This window comes from Zootoca vivipara, chromosome 13, assembly GCF_965207765.1.
Source record: "Zootoca vivipara chromosome 13, rZooViv2.hap1.1, whole genome shotgun sequence".
NCBI lineage: Eukaryota > Metazoa > Chordata > Lepidosauria > Squamata > Lacertidae > Zootoca > Zootoca vivipara.
In genome coordinates, this window is record NC_142596.1 from 34647636 (window position 1) to 34662527 (window position 14892).

Here is a 14892-nt window from a genome sequence, read left to right on the forward strand (position 1 = left end):
TGAACCCCATAAAAATAAGCAAACAGGGAGCGCTCTGGCCCCAGCGCAGCTGCCTGTTGCCGCTTCTCTAAAGTGGTAGGCCCACCTCCTTCTCTCCCCCTCCCCACCCCTTTGCTCTCTTCTTCCTTGCCTGCCAAAAGCAGCTCGGAGTCGAGGCTGGCGTCCCCTCCACCCAAGCCCAGCCCGTCCCCTCCCTCCCTCCCTCCCTTCTCCGCTTTCTCCCCTCCCCTCGTCTCCTCTTTCCCCCACAAGGAAAGCCCAGCCAAGCCCGTTCAGCCAATGTGATCCCCGGAAGGGTTTAGCTGGGGGTGGGGTGGGGAGGGGGCTTTCTGGGGTGGGGGGTGGAGAGAGAGAGAAGGAGAGAAGGAAAGTCAGTCCCTTCCCTCTTGCACTCTCTTTCTGAAGTAGAAGCTCAGAGTCTGGAGGTGAGTGTGGCTGCCGCAAAGCCTGAGAACTGGGGAAGCAATAATAATAATAATAATAATAATAATAATAAATAATGCCCCAACACACACCCCATTCACCACGATCCCAGATCTTTTCTTTTTCTTTGCAGTCTTAAGAAGTGCAGGTCCCCCAGAGAGGAGGCAGTTCTGGCTGCACACGAGGACTGAGCCGGCCACCCTCCTCGTCCCAGGACCAAGCCGCCTGAAGGCAAGATGTCCCAGCTGTCTGTCAAGGAACATCTGGATGGGATTCTCTCTGACTTTGAAGGTAGGGCCAAGGGACCCAGGCGTCCGGGCAAAGAAGTGTCACTCTCTTGCCCTCCCCATCCATATGGTTCCTGCTAAGAGGGGGCGGGTTACAGTTCCAGAAGGCAGGGGGGTGCCTCGCTTCCCTGGAAAACTTGAGAGAGAGAGAGAGAGAGAGAGAGAGAGAGAGAGAGAGAGAGAGAGAGAGAGAGAGAGAGAGAGAGAGAGAGAGAGAGAGAGATGCACCAAATGTTAAAGTGTGGGTAGTGGCAGATCTGGGTCTGTATAAACTTGGTGCTGTTTCCAATCCTCTTTTCAGAGTAGGAAAGTACCCAAGAAAATCTGCTGGAGTTTGATGCTTAATTTATTTATTTTTTAAAGAAAAAAGTCAGGTGAAAGTTCACCGCACAGTCACACCCTGGGCTGTGTGTAACCATGATTTTGCAGGAGTGCAGAATGCCGTTTCGGGTGCTGGAAACAGCTACCTGTGCATCTCCAAATTCTAGAAGGTTTCTAGTCCTCATGCCTGCAAAGATATCATTGAAAGTGTGCAGACACTCCTCAGAGGTCAGAATAGTATTTCATGCGTGGAGTAAGTGTGCGTGCACTTTGGAGCCCTTTATAGACCCTCCCCTCCCCGCTCTCCACCTGGTACTTACAAAATCAGACTAAATTATGCAAACCATATACATTATCCCAAGATGCAAATTGCATAAATTGTGTAGGGTATAAGTTTCAGCTTTCTTGGTGTAGAATTTGGATGCAGAGTTCAAATGTTTTAAATGCAGAGTGCACAGTCTCCTGGTCAAAATCCAAAGCTGCCCTATACTGAGCCAATATTGTCTACACTGTCTGGCAGCAGCTCTCCAGCGTCTCCAACAGAGGATGGGGCTTTCTCTGCAGGAACTGTGTAAAAATATATATGGTCACTTGGGTACTCCAGTCAGAGTTCAGATTTGCTCATTTAGCAAGCCAGTGAAACAGGGACTCAGACAGAACCAGCGATAAACACTGCAGACTCAAGATTGCAGTTGAAACGAATCAGTCGGTTTATTGATGTGCGGTGCTTCATTCAAAGCATCTTATCTTCACATGGAAGATAATGACATTCTGGACTCTGAATCAAATACAACCACATAATGCAATATAGAGTTGGGATTGCATGAGAATAGCATTATAGTAGTGCTAACAAAACAATCCATCTGCTATCCTAACTGAAGATTTGGACCTCTGATGTTCTCTAGCCCATCGCACCGTGTCATAGAATTTCTACGTTCCGTAGGATATTCTCATTTCTGTGTTTTGCAACATACTTAGCATTTTGGAATAAAGTTCATGGTTACCCAGCCAGCTGGGGGGGGGGGGTGAGGTGGGGGAATCACATGAAGAAGAACTGAACAGATTCCAAGCTGAGAGAGGCAGTGGCAGATTCCTCTGAACATATTTTATATTAATCAGGAAGAGGATCAGGAGGCTGGAATTTTCCACCATTCATGTCAATTCCATTGTGCATGTAGGTGAACCCCCTTTTAGAGACAGACCAAGGTTGAGGAACCTATTTCAGCTGAAGGTGACATTCCTTTCTGGACAACCTCCCCAGGGCTTCATACCAGTGGTGGGTGGGGCTAAAGGCAAAAGTAGGCGGAGCAATGGATGTCAATTTTTACGTTTGTGTTAAGAAGTTGGCCGGTTGCTTGCTCTGAACGGGGTTGTACCTTCTTCTGAAGGAGCAGGCGGGCAGTCTGGGATTTGCTTCTGGACCCAGCCTTTGTCCTCTGGGACTATAGGGAGGGGTGCTGGAGAATTTTGATGGAAATGGAAGCAAAAGCTGCCGGTATTTGCTTATTCATACTATGACTGAAATGGAGATCAGACCAGTGAAAACGATTGGTAGTCTTTTGTTGTTGGTGGTGGTCTGCAACAGATACGTAATTATTGCATTGCGCTAAAATGAACGGTGTGGCATAAAATGCAATTAATTACATAAATTTCTGCCACAGCAGACAGTAAGATGAGTAGCGCAGCTTTTATTGGAAGCCAAGCTTCAAAGGAATGGAAACAGCCTTTAAATGTGAACTGAATTGAATTTCTTCCCTAGACCTGGTTGTGCTCACGTCCTAAAAAGTAAAGGTAAAGGGGACCCCTGACCGTTAGGTCCAGTCGCGGACGACTCTGGTGATGTGGCACTCAATTCGCTTTATTGGCCGAGGGAGCTGGCGTACAGCTTCGGGGCCAGCATGACTAAGCTGCTTCTGGCGAACCAGAGCAGCGCACGGAAATGCTGTTTACCTTCCCGCCAGAGCAGTACCTATTTATCTACTTGCACTTTGACGTGCTTTTGAACTGCTAGGTTGGCAGGAGTGATCACGTCCTACTTGTAGACTACTCATTGGGGCATCTGGTTGGCCACTGTGAGAACAGAGTGCTGGACTAGAGGGCCCTTTGGCTTGATCTGGCAACCAGGTTCTTCTGGTGGTCTTCCTCCCATCTGCCCTTGTACTATCTCACTCCCCCTTTGCACAGCTTGACTTTGCCCAGCACCAAGTGTCTGGATTGAAAGCTTCTTGCGGGCAGGGACCTTGTCTTCCCATGCTAGCTAAAGAACTGTGCACAAGGTGCCATAGGGATAAATGCATGTTGTATGGTTGGTCCAACTAGCTCGGTATCGTCTACACCGACTGACAGCAGTTCTCCAGGGTTTCAGAGTGGGTTCTTTTCTGGAGATGTTGGAGATTGAAGGTTGCATCCAACATTCCCTTGTGGACAATCTTCTGGAAGGGTTAGGGCAAAGAATACAACTCTTCCGTCTGTACAGTATGCCATGCAAATGTCAAGAGGTTCCTCCATGTGCACTTGCTTCTCTACCCAGGCAAACAAGAGGCATTGTCCCAGCTAGCCACTCAAGGAAGGGGTGGACCATGAGCAGAGATGGGTGTGACCCGTGGGAGACTCCCAAGAATCGGATACAAATGGCTAAATCCAGCCCCTGGGTCAGAGGTTCCCCCTCCCCCCAAAAAACTGCATAATACTCAGTATTGATCCATTGGAATTAATTCACTGATAGATACCGGTAGCGATGCTCCACCTCCACTGTCGAGGCAGTGCACCTCTGGGTACCAGTTATTGGGATTCACAAGTGGTGAGACACTGTTCCTCTGCTCAGGTCCTGTTTGCAGGCTGTTGAGATTGCATTGGCCGCTGAGATCAGGATGCTGGATCAGATGGGCCTGACACTTTTCAGCTCATTAGTTTCAGCAGGTCTACTCGTGAGTATACCTTAGTTTGATTCAGCTATGAACTTTGAGTCTTCTGCTTGCAAAGTAGAGTCTCCACCATTGAGCTATGGCCTCTCACATAACTGGATGATGACAATAATGATTATGATTCCCTAAATGATGATGGTCCCCATGGCTGTCTCATCCCTTGTCATGATCTCAGCCGAGCCCTTGGCTTTGTCCAAAGTAGCAAAGTCAGGCTTAAACCTCCCACCGTTCTCTGCAAATATAGAGTGAGTGTGCGTTAATCCGAAGAAAATTTGACCTGGTGAGTGTGTGAAATATATGGTGCCTCTGTGTACTTTATTGTGTTTGTATAAGGGCTTTCGATATGCCAAGGGCCCTTTGGGTGTGTACTTTAAAGATGGAATTTGTGAAAAACTCCTGCAGTAGAATCCCACCCCCAATCACCTCCCTTTTCTTGCTTCCACCGTTCCTGAAAGAAATATATTCACCCCACCTCTCTTTGGCCCAGATGAAAATGAGCTCTGCCCAACCCAAATAGCAGGGACCTTTGCCCTCTGCCCATCTCGATCCACCTTTGTTGGAAACACCCGCATGAGTTGGGCAAAAGGACTTCTTCACACAGCACACAGCCGGACTCTGGAATTGGATCCCACCAGGAGTGATGGTCACTGACTTGGATGGCTTCTAAGAGGGTTAGATGAAGCTGTAGAGGCTAAGTCTACCAGGGGCTACTAGTCATGGTGGCTAAATGTTCTTTCTCCCCTTTCAGAGGCATTACACTCCCAAATGCCAGTTACTGGGAACCTCAAGTGGGGAGATTGCTGTTGCATTCAGGTCCTGCCTGCAGACTCCACCATGAAAACAGGATGCTGGGTTCCATGCCCCATTGGCCAGATCCTGCTGGCTCTAAGATATAAAACCAACAGTTGGACTCTGTGTAGGGACTTGGTGAAGCAGCCCATTTTGGTTCCTCACCTTTTCCCAATCTTAAATTCAGTTTTCCACATTTCCACAGCAGTTTGAATTTTATTTATTTTTTATAAAACATAAATTCATCAGCACTTCAGTGTGGATTTCTTCTAATGCACCCATTTGTATATGCAGTTTTGACTCAGTGCTTGTCCATAATTACTTTTCCTCTACTTTTTCCAGGCATGGTCCGCAAGTTATATCTATGTCTGAGTGCGCTTTTTTTTTCCTCCGGAGCTTTCCTTGCAAAAACCTGCTCTTTAGAGCTCAATCAGAGCAAACAGCAATCTGCAGAAAACCCAAATTGACATTTGCTCCGATTCAGCTTTACTGAACAGGTTTTTGTGGGGAAAGCTTGGTTGGGGGAAGGGGAACCCTCTGCCTGGAAAGAGTGAGGAAAAGAGTATGGATATGCCCAAATACCTGCAAAGCAATTTCCCCTAATATAATTAATATAATTCATTTTTGTATGTTCGTTTCAGAACTATATGCATGTTCAGTGCACATTTTTCCTTAGCATATGCATATTCATATGCATTGCTGGAGAGCTGCATTGCAAAATTTGGAGGCGTGTGAAGGCCAAAGATGGCTGAGTTTAGGTTTTGTGTCTTGTTTTGGTATGTGCAAATTAGGTACATTTGCCTTTATAAATGAACTGAATCAAATTTCTCCCCCATCCCTAACTTAGTGCTAGGCATTTTCCTATGGGGGACTAGACGTAATAGTTAAGTAGAACCTCCTCATTTCAAGGCAGTATATCTTTGGGTTCCTGAAACCAGGTAGACCTGCTACCTTCATGCTGTGTCTGTTTGACTCCTGGAATCATCTGGTTGTCTACTTGGGGAGACAAGATATGTGTGACTAGATGGACTTTAGGTCTCCGTGAAGCAGGAACAAGTGTGGCCTAGACGGAGTTCTGAGGGCCAGATAGGAAGATCTAAAGCAGGCATCCCCAAACTTGGCCCTCCAGATGATTTGGGTCTACAATCCCCATCATCCCTGACCAATGGTCCTGTTAGCTAGGGATGATGGGAGTTGTAGTCCCAAAACATCTGGAGGGCCGAGTTTGGGGATGCCTGATCTAGAGGGCTGTGTTCAGCTCCTAGGACTGAGGTTCCCTACACTTATATAACTATTAATGGGATGGAATGGAACCTTGAGAGCCAACATAGTGTAGTGGTTTGCGTGTCAGACCAGGACCTGGGAGACCAGGATTCAAATCCTCACTTGGCCATGAAATTCACTGGGTGACCTTGGGCCCCTCAGCCTAACCTACCTCGCAGGGTTGTTGTGGGGATTAAACCAGGAGGGGGAGAGCCATTGTATGCCACCTAGAGCTCCTTGGGGGGGGGGGAGGCGGGCTTATAAATACAATAGAAAAATAAATACTGCCCGGCCCAATTAGACTAGGGCTGCACATGCGCCATACATTTAAAGCACCCCCCCCAAAAGACTATAATCCTGGGAACTATAGTTTAAGACTGCTGGGAATTGTAACTCCACAAGCGATAAACTACCTTTTCCAGCATTACTGCATGCTTGCTTTAGATGGCTGGTGTGTACACAACACAAATCATAGAATCATAGAGCTGGAAGAGACCACAAGGGCCATCCAGTCCAACCCCCTGCCAAGCAGGAAACACCATCAAAGCATTCTTGATATATGCCTGTCAAGCCTCTGCTTAAAGACCTCCAAAGAAGGAGACTCCACCACACTCCTTGGTAGCAAATTCCACTGCCGAACAGCTCTTACTGTCAGGAAGTTCTTCTTAATGTTTAGGTGGAATCTTCTTTCTTGTAGTTTGCATCCATTGCTCCGTGTCCGCTTCTCTGGAGCAGCAGAAAACAACCTTTCTCCCTCCTCTTTATGACATCCTTTTATATATTTGAACATGGCTATCATGTCACCCCCTTAACCTTCTCTTCTCCAGGCTAAACATACCCAGCTCCCTAAGCCGTTCCTCATAAGGCATCGTTTCCAGGCCTTTGACCATTTAGGTTGCCCTCTTCTGGACACGTTCCATCTTGTCAGTATCCTTCTTGAACTGTGGTGCCCAGAACTGGACACAGTACTCCAGGTAAGGTCTGACCAGAGCAGAATGACTCCCAAGATCCCTTCCAACCACATAATTCTATGAAAACCCTTGCACAGAGCAGAGGATTCTGGTCTGGGTTGTTGGCAGTGAGCAACAGTGGTGTGTTTGGCAGGCAGCCACTCTGGAGAGCAGCTGTTTGCACACACTGGGTTGAAATGCAGGTAATTAACCCAGCCCCACCATAGCATTAAGATACCGAATTATCCTGAAGAGCCTCCACAGTGTGTGTTGGGAGGAGGGGGAGACGGCCTGTGTGTGCTCATCGAGAGCCTACAATAACCAGCTTGTCTCTGTTAAGGCAGGAAGGGGGGGGGCGAGAGGGAGGGAGTGGGTTAGGGAAAGAGAGAGAGAGAGAGAAGGCAGAAAACCCGAAAGAACAAGCGGCTTCCAATTACCAGCTGTTGCTGTCGCAGTGTCTCCACTTCAGCATTTCACAGATTGTAATTAAGGAAAGTTTTGGAGCGGAGAGAGCGGAGGCTTGCAGGCAGGGCTTCTGCGGTGCTTAGATTACAAGAATTGTTCAGGACATGGCCAAGCACAGAACAGCAAGCCCTCTTTGAGAGGGGGTCCGTGGGTTAGGATGATGGGGGCAGACTCACAGTGAGCATGGCTAGACAAAATGGTTGGAAGGGAACTCCTGAGGTTTTCACACAGGAGTCCAAATATCAAAAATTGTGGAAATAAACGGGAGGGGGGGAAAGATCTGGGGAGGTGTGCATCTACCCAGCCACACATTGGTAAGTCTACCAATGGCTATCAGCTATGACCATTATGTTGTGCTCGGGTCCTTTTTGTGGGCTTCCCAGAAAAGGGATCTGCTTGGCCGCTGTGAGAACTGGGCGCTGCACTAGATGAGCTCCTCTTACGATCTTACATGCGCACACAAAGTCCAGGGTTGTCACCTTTACTTTCTGGCCCTGCTCCTGTGCCTTTATCCGCAGGCAGGTGTTCCAAAATGTAGCCGTTTTTACTGACATTGAGCAAACGATGGGCAAACCAACCCCAAAGATCAGAGGAATGGAGGAACTCAACCCCCCCTTCCCACAAACACATTAAAAAAGGCTGTGGAATATAAATCAGCCCAAAGGCCTGGGTTAAGAGGAAGTGGGATAAGCCCATAGCGATGGCCACCAACTTGGAGTGGTGAGACAAATTCACGGAGAATAAGGTTGCCCATGGCTACTAGCCATCATGGCTACATCCTATGTCCAAGATCAGAGGCGGCATGCTTCTAAATATCAGCTGCTGCTGAACAACCGGAAAAGTGGACTGTTCTGCTCTTGCCCTGCCTGCTGTCTTTCCATGAAGCTTCCTCCATTGCCAGAGTTCATTTGCCTCTGAATACCTGTTGCTGGGAATCGCAAGTGGAGAGAGGCTTCCCTTTGGGGCACCTGACTGGCCGCAGTGAGAACAGGATGTTGGACTAGGTGGCTCTAGCAGAGCTCTTCTGGTATTAGTCTTTGGTTTTCACCATGGCTACATGAAAGACAAAAGAGGACAGGCTGTTCCCAACAGGGTCTGATCTAATCTGGGATCTGCTAGAGGAAAACAGCTGGCTGCCATTTCCCCCAACACAGGGCTCCATGGAAGAGTATAGGAAGAGAGGAATCAGCCTTATATTGAGTTAGAACATTGGTTCATCTAGTTCAGTATTCTCTTCACTGATTGGTAGTGGATGGTTTCAGACAGGAATCTCTCCCAGAAGTGCTGGGGATTGCATTTGTATGGGAGGCTGTGGCTCTGCCTGAGTCTTGTGGCCCTTCCTCACACTGCAGGGGTTTGTGTGGTGGTATAGAATAGTGTTTCCTCAGCCTTCCCCTTCCACATATGTGTGATATAGTGTCAGAAGTACCACTATCAGATAGTTTCTGACTATGTGTTAGGTAAAGGTGAAGGGGCCCCTGACCATCAGGTCCAGTCGTGTCCAACTCTGGGGTTGCGGCGCTCATCTCGCTCTATAGGCCGAGGGAGCCAGCATTTGTCCGCAGACAGCTTCTGGGTCATGTGGCCAGCATGACAAAGCTGCTTCTGGCGAACCAGAGCAGCGCACAGAAATGCCGTTTACCTTCCCGCCGGAGTGGTCCCTATTTATCTACTTGCATTATGATGTGCTTTCGAACTGCTAGGTGGGCAGGAGCTGGGACCGAGCAACGGGAGGTCGCCCCATTGCAAGGATTCGAACTGCCGACCTTCTGATCAGCAAGCCCTAGACTCTGTGGTTTAACCCACAGCGCCACCCGGGTCCTATGTGTTAGTGGAGTGCAAAGTGCTTTAAATTCAGTCACCTTTCTCTTCCCTATTCTTTTTTTTAATGCAAGATTTTAGTCCTTGGCTGTAATATGCTTGAAAGTGTGTGCGTTTTCACTAGGCATTGTCGACACACTTTCAGAAGGCTAGAAGCCATAGCCCTGAGGACTAAAAAACCTTTCTTCTCGAGAAGCTTGAGTTCTGCACCCACTGCATCCTTATTCTGCATTTTCATCTGCTCCTAGAGAACAGTGAACACACTTTGCCACAGTTTCAAGGAGCGTGTATGTGGGCGATCCTGTTGAGCTGATGAACAGACTTCCTTTCCCCCTGGCTGCTGCAGATCACGGCAACCATGTGGGGGCGGGAAAAGGAAACGGGTTGGGGGGGGGGGGAAGCCATCCCATCTAGAAATCCTTTGCTCACCACCCATCTAGAAATCCTTTACTCACCAAACGCGAGCAAGTGTGTGCGATACTGTTATTGCTTCCAAAGGAATGCACTCACACCTATAATTACTGGCAATAACCTTTCAGCCATCAGTCCTCTCAATTGCTAGGGAAGCCACATTCCAGAGATTGGGTTTCATTCACTGGGTCAGGCCAGAACGAGTGCGAAACAACAACAACAACAACAACAACAACAACAACAACAACAACAACAACAACAACAAAAATCTCAGTTCTGGGTGGGTTATGGAGGGGTAGAGGAATGTTGTTGTTTAGTCGTGTCCGACTCTTCATGACCCCATGGACCAGAGCATGCCAGGCACTCCTGTCTTGCACTGCCTCCCGCAGTTTGGTCAAACTCATGTTCGTAGCTTCGAGAACACTGTCCAACCATCTCGTCCTCTGTCGTCCCCTTCTCCTTCTGCCTTCCATCTTTCCCAACATCAGGGTCTTTTCCAGGGAGTCTTCTCTTCTCATGAGGTGGCCCAAGTATTGGAGCCTCAGCTTCAGGATCTGTCCTTCCAGGGAGCACTCAGGGCTGATTTCCTTCAGAATGGATAGGTTTGATCTTCTTGCAGTCCATGGGACTCTCAAGAGTCTCCTCCAGCACCATAATTCAAAAGCATCAATTCTTTGGCGATCAGCCTTCTTTATGGTCCAGCTCTCACTTCCATACATCACTACTGGGAAAACCATTGCTTTAACTTTACGGACCTTTGTCGGCAAGGTGATGTCTCTGCTTCGTAAGATGCTGTCTAGGTTTGTCATTGCTTTTCTCCCAAGAAGCAGGCGTCTTTTAATTTCGTGACTGCTGTCACCATCTGCAGTGATCATGGAACCCAAGAAAGTAAAATCTCTCACCGCCTCCATTCCTTCCCCTTCTCTTTGCCAGGAGGTGATGGGACCAGTAGCCATGATCTTAGTTGAGGAATAGCTGCTGTTAAATGCACAATTTCTTGGGGGCAGCTGGCTGCTACTGCAATTTGCCCTACTTGTATCAGTTCCAGATACAGGCTCTGTTGCCACACAAGCAACAGCAGTGGTCATCAATGTAGGGAGGCCAACCATTATTTTTCTGCACCCCAATTCTGTCCCTGAAGATGGTCTGGAAGGATTGCATGGAGAGAAGGAGAGAAAAGCAGCTGCGTTGTTTGTCCGTGGTTGGTTGTTGTTTGAGAGCTCAGTGGCAGAAACATCTGGCCTCTGACATTGGAGCAGCAATGGCTAGTGACCATTGGGAATACTGAGGTTCCCGTTGTAATATTTCATAGATAAATAAAACAGGAACACTCCTGTAACACCCTGACTACCCACATCTCAGCTCTCGGCCTGCTTTGCTTCCCTCTGTAATGACACAAGGCTCACAGCCATATTCATTTCACTCTGCAGTTAGGAACCTAGGACGGTGCCTTTATATTGAGTGAGATCACTGGTCCATCTAGATCAGTATTGCTTGCACTGACTGGTAGCAGCTCTCCGGGGATTCAGACTGGAATCTCTCCAAGCCCAACCTGGATATGCCGGGGATTGAACCTGGGTCCTTATGCATGCAAAACAGATGCTCTGTCCCTGAGCCATGGCTCTTCCCCACCCTGCAATGGAGCAGGTTAAAAGCCAGATGGTTGCAGGGTTTAGAAAGGCTGTTTTGGCTGGCATCCAGTCCTGAGAGGCGGCTGGATTGACATGCACGCTGTGTGAGTGTCCAGCACGAGAGGTTGAGGAGCCCCATGGCCCTCCAAGTCGGCCTTTTGATTCCGTGTTGACAATGACAAAGTGTTTTGTGCCACCCCCTCTGCCTAGTTCAGGGGTCAGCGCAGAGTTGCCAGGGGTTTGACCTCTGAGAGCAGCGCAGGCCAAAGTGCAGAAATGGATTCCTCTCCTCGCCCTGAGGGAGGTAGTAAATGTTATAGTTTGTGATGGACACTCCAGCCGAGCAGGTAGAGGCAAAGGCAGCTAGAGGAGTGGAACTAAATTAAAGTAATGGTTTGCTTGACATTCCTACAGGAGAAGGCTTGTAACGCAATGGTAAGAGCATCTGCTTTGGATGCAGAAGGTCCCAGGTTCAATCCCTGTCATCTCTAGGTAGGGCCAGGAAAGACTCCCTAACTGAGACCCTGGGGAGCTGCTGCCAGTCAGTATAGACAGTATTGGGGTAGATGCACCATCGGTGTTATTCAGCATACTAGAGGACTGCAGCTGGGTGGAAGGACACCTGCTTTGCATGCAGAAGGTCTCTGGTGTTCCTATGCTGCTAGGCAAGTAGGAATTTCCTCCAGACCACCAGACACACAAGGTTGTTTCCAATGTTAGTCCTACTCAGAGTAGGCCCATTAAACTTAATGGTCGTTATTAATTTAGATTCAGTGGGTCTAGTCTTGAGTAGAAGTTAGGAACAACACAGAGGAGCCTTTTTTTTTAAAAAAAAAAATCTATTACAAATCACTAGCATAAACTTGCTTCAGACATTCGTTGTGGTCTTTGAGATTTATCTGGGTTCTTTCTTATTTTTGCAAAGCTAAGGCTACAATTCTACACATGCTGGCTTGGGAGCAGGACTATTTCAGCTCATAGATATGGACAATATTTCTTGTTTTGGGTTGGGTTGTTGTGGTGGGGGACAGTGGCGGAGGAAGCCTCTCTGGCACCCGGGGCGGGGCAAACCACCTGGCGGCGCCCGTATGGACTGCGCATGCGCGGCAGCCAGTATGGGTGCCGCACATGTGCGCCCTTGGCTGATCCACAGCTGGGGGGAAGGCAGTGGGCCATCTTGTCACCCCCCCCCCAAGGTGGTACCCGGGGCAAACCGCCCCACCCCCCTCTTTGTATGCCCCTGGTGGGGGATTGTGGAAGGTGGAGGAAATCTTTGGGTGGTGCAAATAAATTTGAAAGATCAAACATCAGTATGGGACGTTTTAGCTTAGAGAAAAGGCAAGTTAAGAGGAGACACGATAGAAGTTTATGAAATGTACACATGGCATGGATAATATGGATAGAGAGGAGTTTTGCTCCCTCTCCAATAAGCCTAGATCTTGTGGAGATCCATCGGGACAGATAAAAGAAAAACCTTCATCATGCAATGCATAGTTAATCTATGGAACTCTCTGCCACAGGAGGCAGTGGTGGCCGCCAACTTGGATGGCTTTAAAAGAGCGTTAGCCAAATTAATGGAGGAGAGGGCTTATCAAAGGCAGTAATGCTTCTGAATAACAGTTGCAGAAAGCCTCAGGAAAGTTGAGTGCCCTTGTGATCAGATCGTGCTTGCTTGTAGCCCACGGGCATCTGGGTGGCCACTGTGAGAACAGGATGCTGGACTAGATAGGCCAGCATGCTCTTAGGTTTGCTTTGCCTCCTGCATGAGCAAAGCTCCTTCCCTCCCCAACAGGTGGCTGGTTCCTAGGTGGGACCTGGCAGCGCACATTCCAGGCCCAGCCAGTATTCATTCAGCAGCGCCTTGGGCTTGTTGGAGCAAGCTCTCACGCCTGCTTGACTCCAATAGGAAACCCCTCTTGTGCCCTTCCTTCCAGGTGTAACCTCTCCTCCTTTCTGAGTAGCTTGGAAGAGCCACTTTCACCTCCAAAAAGCCACAGGGCTGGCGAGGAAGTAGATCAGCTGCAGAGACACCTGCATGTACCTCGGTGAGCCTGTCAGGCCAGAGATCCCTCCAGCATATAATTGAACCCATGTGGCCGATGAACTGGGGCAGAGGGGGTTCTCTGGGACAGGGATTGCTCCAGAGCTGGGAGTGTGTTGGGAGTGAGGAGTCTCTGTCCTATCAAGCCAGTAAGCGGGGAGAGTAGGTTTCAAGAAGGACTGTGGGGCTTGCCAACTTTGCTGTTTCCAGCCTCTGCCATCAGTGGTGGTTCTGACTTCTTACAAAGTCTGTCACAGAAAAGTCCAGGGGTGAGTGCTTGCCATTCCTTTAGCACAGTTTATTTCATAGAATTTATACGTTGCTTGAATGTAAAACAGGGGAAAAAACCTCAAGCGTTGCAGTATTTAAAACCACCGCAGTCCATGAAGCTCACTGGATGCACAATAAACCGTAGTGTAAAGGGTAAAGGGACCCCTGACCATTAGGTCCAGTCGTGACCGACTCTGGGGTTGCGCGCTCATCTCGCATTATTGACCAAGGGAGCCGGCGTATAGCTTCCAGGTCATGTGGCCAGCATGACAAAGCTGCTTCTGGCAAACCAGAGCAGCACATGGAAACGCCGTTTACCTTCCCGCTGTAGTGGTTCCTATTTATCTACTTGCATTTTGACGTGCTTTCGAACTGCTAGGTTGGCAGGAGCTGGGACCAAGCAACGGGAGCTCACCCCGTCACAGGGATTCGAACCGCCGACCTTCTGATCAGCAAGCCCTAGGCTCAGTGGTTTAACCCACAGCGCCACCTGGGTCCCATAAACCGTAGTGCAGCGTTTCTCAACCGCTGTTCTGCGGCACACTAGTGTGCCGCGAGATGCTGGCTGGTGTGCCGCGACGTGCGGTGACGAGAAGGGCTATTTGCATTGTCACGTGCCTGGCGGCCGCCAATACACAACACTGACCCGCCGGAAAGCAATATTTGGCAAGTGTTTCTTACAGTCATAATTATAATATAGGGTGGCACAGAGTTAAATTTTTTAACTTTTTTAATGGTGGTGTGCCTCGTGATTTTTTTCACGGAACAAGTGTGCCGTGGCCCAAAAAAGGTTGAGAAACACTGCTGTAGTGTATATACAGCCTAACGTCTCTTTGAAAGGTTCTTAACCAACCCTGCTGCCTTGGGGAACCCTTCTGTTCCTACTGCTGAATGGGACCAATACAGCTGCCCCCAAGTTCGGTCCAGCCTTCCACAGCCTAGGAGGAAATACATTGCTGGCTTTATTGAAGTTTAGCTGCATCTTCTCCAGTCCATTGTTTGTTTAGGGTATGCCGTCCTGTCTCTCCTGCCTCCAGCAGGCAGTGGCGTTCCCATCCCCACCAGGGAGAACTCAAACAGCCTGGCAGAAAGGCAGCATCACATTTCAGAAGCTGTCAGAGGTGCTGACGGATGGCTGGAGTCCCCTTGGGCTAGGATGCTGGCATCCCCGGACACCAGCTGGCGCTTCAAACACTGCGCCTGGGAAGCCCTGGCGCTTTGAGTGTGTAGCCCTCTCCATCCCCGAGGCTCTGGGTGGCTTGTAATTGGAAAGTACATACCAAGAGTGCAGCAGGG

The 14892-nt window shown here is 48.9% G+C and overlaps 1 protein-coding gene across 1 annotated transcript in view; it reads left to right on the forward strand.

Moving 5' to 3' along the window:
• The first annotated feature begins 210 nt into the window (after window positions 1–210).
• Window positions 211–14892, forward strand: part of SEPTIN12 (septin 12) — a 72360-nt gene continuing 57678 nt past the window's right edge. Inside the window, exons 1-2 of the mRNA XM_035131210.3 lie at window positions 211–425; window positions 557–714. Coding sequence (XP_034987101.3) covers window positions 660–714 — 55 coding nt within the window. The 5' untranslated portion in view covers window positions 211–425; window positions 557–659. The remainder of the gene's footprint in view (window positions 426–556; window positions 715–14892) is intronic.